The sequence below is a fragment of the Alosa alosa genome, chromosome 13, assembly GCF_017589495.1.
Source record: "Alosa alosa isolate M-15738 ecotype Scorff River chromosome 13, AALO_Geno_1.1, whole genome shotgun sequence".
In the NCBI taxonomy this organism is placed as follows: domain Eukaryota; kingdom Metazoa; phylum Chordata; class Actinopteri; order Clupeiformes; family Clupeidae; genus Alosa; species Alosa alosa.
Window position 1 is genome coordinate 9,144,216 of NC_063201.1, and position 6,000 is coordinate 9,150,215.

Below are 6,000 nucleotides of genomic sequence, written 5' to 3' on the forward strand. Positions count from 1 at the left end.
AAGCAGCACTAAACAAGATTTGCTCTCAGGATCCCCCTACAGTTGAGAAGTGCAATAATAAACAAACTAAATATGCGTAATTTGCAAAAAAGTATTAACATAACTCTGATGTAGTATGAATATAGATATAATAATATAATGTATCGACAGCACATTCAGAATTCCTGAAGCATAGCAGCTCTTTTCTAAAGCTACACTATGCAAGATTTGTATCATAATATAACCTCTACGAAGCCAATTTGATGGCTTCAGAGGTTTGTAAACTTGACAAACTTGTAATAGGGGAATCGTCCACCTAGGATAGCCAGAGAGCATAGCCGTAGCTGGTTGCGACTATGCGACTTCAAGAATTGTCGACCCGAAGTATGTCCTGTACCTAAACGGTTTGGTACAAATACCTTTACACCCGTAATGCTTGGTGTACCCACCACCCTCACAGCCACTCTGTAAGGCACAGTTACATTAAGAACTCAGTTATAGGACCGACCCACTGGGAGAGATACCCTGAGAATAGACATATCAAAATAGATCAACTTCCTGTCCCCACCCACCTCCTTTTTGCTGCTCCTCCTCCACTGCTCCTTGATGAGGGGGTGCCATCTCTGCTCCACCTTCCTCCTGGTCTCCACCCGGTAGTCCTTCTCCCACACCCCCGTCTCGCTGTACAGGCTTCGACACAACGCCTGCCTTAACCAGGGCACTGGACAAAGGAGGTGCCCACTACGTATGCCCTGTCTGACCAGGGCCGGTGGGCACAGAGTGACCCTCTTCACCACTGACTGCATGGCAACGCCACCTAGAAGATCAGTCAACATGGGCTGTCTGGCATGTCTTTATGCATGAGGGGTTTCAGTCAGTCAGATTTCTGATGTCATCTTTTAGTTATCGGAATGAACAATCTTTAAAAAGATTGTTCATTCCGACCAAACCAGGTGAATAAAAATGGATTTAGATTCTGGTATTTCTATGCTATTAATGCTTAGAAATACTTTAGACTGATAATGGCCTGCTGTTTCCTGCCCTTCATCCTTGTGCGCTAGAAATATAGAGAATGCAAAATTCCTACAAAAGGGGACATGCATCCTTTGCAATTCCTTATTGCCAGTAGTAGCTTTAAGTTTTGGTTGACAGTAAAGAAACAGACTGAACAGAGAACATGATTTAGTCATAGAATCATTTCACTGTTGAGTATGACAATTCAGCTATGCTGATTCAGATTCAGAGGACAACCCAGAGCTGTCGCCACTCAGAGCTTCCGCCCACGAGCTGCATGAAAACTGCACCACTGAAACAGGTCTGGCTGAGCCTTCTGCACACACAGACACTCACTCTGGATGGCAAAAACGGTGTGGTACAAACGGGTTTAAATCTAGTCTAGTCTACTTTCACTCCAATCATTTAATCAAAAACCTCTACTGCATCGGATGGGCTAACGTTAAACCAGGACTAGGGACAGAAGAGGAAAAAGAGAGACCGAGAAAGACGTGCAAGGTGTGTGGAGATGTGGAAGAGGAGAACGTTTCTATCGTTACAGAAGAAGCAGTGCTGTAGTGTCACTCGAGAGTGATGAATTAGTCCCCCCCGCACGCACGCATCCTTGCTTACCCTGATAGGCTACCTACTCAATTTTGTAGGTATTTTTGCAGCACGAACATCACAGGGCAATGTGGATTTCGAGATGCGCGTGTACACAGCGTATTTCCCTGTTACTCTAAATGCCAGTCGACTCAAACTAGTCAAGGACATGTTAACATAGTGCAGTGTTATTTATCTTTTACTATATGACTTTCTTGCCACAGACGCAAATGCATTGTTTATAACCTTCATCGGCTGACATTTTACGAATTTCAGTTTGCTAGAGAGTAAGGAGCTGTAAAAAGAAAGCTAGAAAGCTAACGTAGCTGACACTTACAGTAGCCTACAGAAATTCCCTCTTATTGATGTCCTTGATTTATGGTGAACTCATTCCAATGTTAGCTTAAAGCGGACACACGTTTTTGCTCATAAGACCAAATTCATCCCTCGCTTAGCCTGAATTACTCCGTACTCTTCCGCAAAACATGCTCAGCTGTCAAACTCACACCGCTACAAGGGCGCCGCCATATTGACGAGTCACGTGACGACACCATAGACAGTAGCACTCCACCCACACCCAAACCTGTGTGCAGTTATTCGCATCCCTCCAGTTTACTAAATGTATTACTTTGTTAGGATGTATATGTTTTTGTTATGTTGTGTTATATAAATATATAAATAAACATTAAAATAACTCTATATTTAATTATAAATGTGTAGAAGACTGGGGGGTATTCCAAGTACATGGTTTACATTACATTACATTACATTACATTACATTACATTTGGCTGACGCTTTTTAACCAAAGCGACTAACAACATGGTAAACAGTACGTTTTTAGAACAATTCTCACAATTTTAGGACAGTTTAAAAAAAAAAAACATTAGAGTACAGTAAGAATAAGTGCATTGATTGAGTGCTGTTTTTAACAGTTACTTGTCAGTTTAAAACGGCTGGTGAGTGCTAGGATCAGTAAGACTTGTTGTAAGTGTTGCTATGAGAGTAGATGTTCTCTAAAGAGCTGGGTCTTCAGGAGTTTTTGAAAGTGGAAAAGGATGTCCCTGCCCTTGTAGGAACTGGCAGTGTGTTCCACCAACGAGGAACAACAGATGAGAAAAGTTTGGATTGGCTTGAGCGTACCGGTGGTAGAGCTAGGCGTCGTTCGTCAGAGGAGCGCAGCGGTCTGGAGGTAGTGTAAGTCTGTATGAGGGCATTCAAGTAGGTGGGAGCAGAACCGGAGACTACTTTGTAGGCAAGCGTTAGAGACTTGAATTTGATGCGGGCCGCCATAGGTAGCCAGTGTAGCTGGATGAGCAGCGGGTAACATGTGCCCTTTTTAGGTTGGTTGTAGACCAGGCGCGCCGCCGCGTTCTGGATCATCTGAAGTGGTTTCACTGCGCAGGCTGGGAGACCTGTCAGGAGGGCATTGCAGTAGTCGAAGTCGTGAGATGACAATTGCCTGAACCAGAAGTTGGGTAGCATCTTGAGTCAAGTAAGTCCTGATTTTCCATTATGTTGTAGAGTGCAAAACGGCATGCCCGGGCTGACTGAGGCAACATGATCCGAGAAGTTTAGTTGGTTGTCAAGAACAACTCCTAGATTTCTTGCAGTCCTGGTCGGTGAAACAGACAGGAGTCAAATTTGATGTTGATGTCGTGGTGTATGGTAGGTTTAGCTGGGATGACCAGCAGTTCAGTCTTTGAGAGGTTCAGCTGGAGGTGGTGTGCCTTCATCCATGTAGCTATGTCTGAAAGGCAATCCGAGATCCGTGCTGAAACCAGGGGGTCGCCAGGTGGAAAGGACAGATAGAGCTGTGTGTCGCCTGCATAGCAGTGGTATGAGAAGCCGTCTTGACGGATAATCTGTCCCAAGGAGGTGGTGTAGATAGCAAAGAGGAGGGGGCCCAGCACTGATCCCTGGGGACCCCTGTGGTTAGCTGGTGAGGTGCGGATAGCTGACCAAGCCATGATACGTTAAACGAGCGTCCTGTGTATAGTGACAAACCTGAGTAAGTTAACTCAGAGTAAGTGGTAAACCTCCTAATAGAAGAGCTGTATGGCTTCATTCTCCTGACTAAACAATGCCATAGGGCTCTTGTTGTAGGAGGTTTACCACTTACTCTGAGTTAACTTACCCAGGGTTTCCACTAAACCATGTACTTGGAATACCCCCCTGGCCTGACCTTTGCCATAATTAAAGCATGCATCATTTTCCACCACATATTCAGATGCTTTTTTATCAAGCTGGCTTGGAGGCCTTCTCGATTGGAATTGTAGGCTATACAACAAGACAGTGAAAGCATCTCCCTTGAAATAATATAGGAATAAATAGATATAAAATATAGATACAAAGACATAGGGGGCGGTGGTAGTGTAGTGGTTAAGGAGCTGGGCTAGCGTGCAGTAACCTGAAAGTTGTTGCTGGTTCAATTCCCAGCTTCCACCGTTGTGTCCTTGAGCAAGGCACTTAAACCCAAGTTGCTCTGGGGACAATGTGATCCCTTGTAATATAGCTGGCAAGAAGTGTCTGCTAAATGTAATGTAACGTCAACAGTTATGGTGTAAAATAGGTGCAGCAGCAATATGCAATACAAACAAGGGTCAAAGCATTCAGTGTTCTTGTCTGGCTCCTTTTCCCAGTCCAGGCTAGCAAAATAATATTTATTTAGTGATTAGCTATCCCATCCTTAATAGGTTGTGATGAAATGAATCTTGTTGGCCTAAAAGCTTTGTGTATGCAATTTGTTTTTGTTTATTCATTTTTATCTCTGAAAATTATGACTGTTGGTTGATGTGAAAAAAGTACAGAATTCCATCTGTTCACTTGTGTGGTATAGGCTATGTATTTTTGTCTAAAATTATGTATGGACTGGAGTCACTTATCTGGTTGGAAATGTCAAAGGTTTGGCAAGGCTGTCACATTGGTTCTGAATACATCATACATTTTCTTATCCATCTAACTGTGGTCAAAGACAAGTATAGACATTACCTACTTCAAAATTATTGAAGATGAATCATTTTGACAGCTTTGTACGTCTATGAGAGAAAAAAGTTTCAGCTTTTTGATGACATCAGTAAGAGCTCGAACATGCAGAAGGTTTTGAGATTTCTCAAGGGCAACACTGACAAACTGTCACCTCCATGTTTTATTTCCCCTTGTCACACTGAAAGCCTTTGTCTGGAAAAGGATCTCCATCAGCTTTTAACAATACCTGTCTGTTTTCTTTTCCTTGCTGTGACTTCAGTTCATTTGCTTGTGAGTGATTTTCTTGGTGCATAGCCTACTGCCTTGTCAGGCTGTCTACATTTCACTTGCCAGACAATTTATGTTTTTTTTACCTTGACAGTGTAGGCTAATGCATATTACTGAGCAGTGCAGTTAAATGTCCCATGTTCCTCCATCCATGTGCTGCTTTCAACTGAATTCTGTGTCCTAATTGACTTCTTTTAAAATTGCCTTCATATAGCTTCATATAGCTCTTGCATAGTATAGTATTGTTAGTCTAATTTTGAAATATGTCATTGAACTGAACACTCATTTGGTACCAATGAAAGCTTTAACTTCAAATTATACTTTCTCTCTATCTCTCTCTCTCTTTCAGAGCACACTGATACTGGTAGGCATGAAAATTCAGTGTTGGACATTTCTGCCTGTTACCGTAGCAACCCTTTTATCTCTCCAACACCAGATTGTTTTCTGTAGCAGGATTTAGATTTGTGTGTGCCGCTCAGTGTAGCAGATACATTAGCTTCCATTCCAGCTAAGCACAAGAGACATGCCAGATCTCCAACCTTTATGCAAGGTATAATTGTAGTCTTTTGTTTCTTTGGGTGAGTGACTGAGCTGAGATCGTCTGACACTGAGATACTTCTGAGATGTATTGCACTGCATGTGTCCTGTCCCAGAAAGACAACACTAGCAGATAAAACAAAAGCCAGGGAGCAAAGAATTACTGTATAAACATATTCAGCAACTCCTTCACATTTGACCATGCAGCCAACTGCTCTTTTTGATAGTGCACCTCTGTGAAAGGCACCAAGCAGTGTTCTTAGGAGAGGTGAGTGTTGGGTGCGTGCGGCAGACTCTGAGCTTTGGCTGGCAGCTCTCTGGCAGCTCGGCAGATCACAGGGAAAAGTGAATCAGTGTGAGAGATGAAGAGATATTGTCTAATAAATGCCATGTCTCTGCCATATTCCTGGAGCTGAACGCTTTGATCTGACATTAGCAGACTGCCGAGTGACACCACAGCTGAGGAAACCAGACAGGCATCTGAAGAGTGCAGACCGACCACCAAAGGCCAAATGGTTGAGATGCTAGTGAAAGTGATACTTCAGCTGTGGTTCATCCTTTCAAAGCTAGAACTTTCCGCCAGGTTTGATGAAAATCAGGCCTGTAGTTCCTGTGCAGTCAGACAAATAAACAGG

The 6,000-nt window shown here is 43.1% G+C and overlaps 1 protein-coding gene across 1 annotated transcript in view; it reads right to left on the reverse strand.

Annotated features, from left to right (window-relative positions):
• The window catches only part of lars2 (leucyl-tRNA synthetase 2, mitochondrial), a 79,982-nt gene extending 77,878 nt beyond the window's left edge, over positions 1-2,104 (reverse strand). Inside the window, exons 1-2 of the mRNA XM_048260392.1 lie at positions 1,913-2,104; positions 552-796 (exon numbers count right to left, since the gene is read on the reverse strand). Coding sequence (XP_048116349.1) covers positions 552-785 — 234 coding nt within the window. The 5' untranslated portion in view covers positions 786-796; positions 1,913-2,104. The remainder of the gene's footprint in view (positions 1-551; positions 797-1,912) is intronic.
• Positions 2,105-6,000: the final 3,896 nt, after the last annotated feature.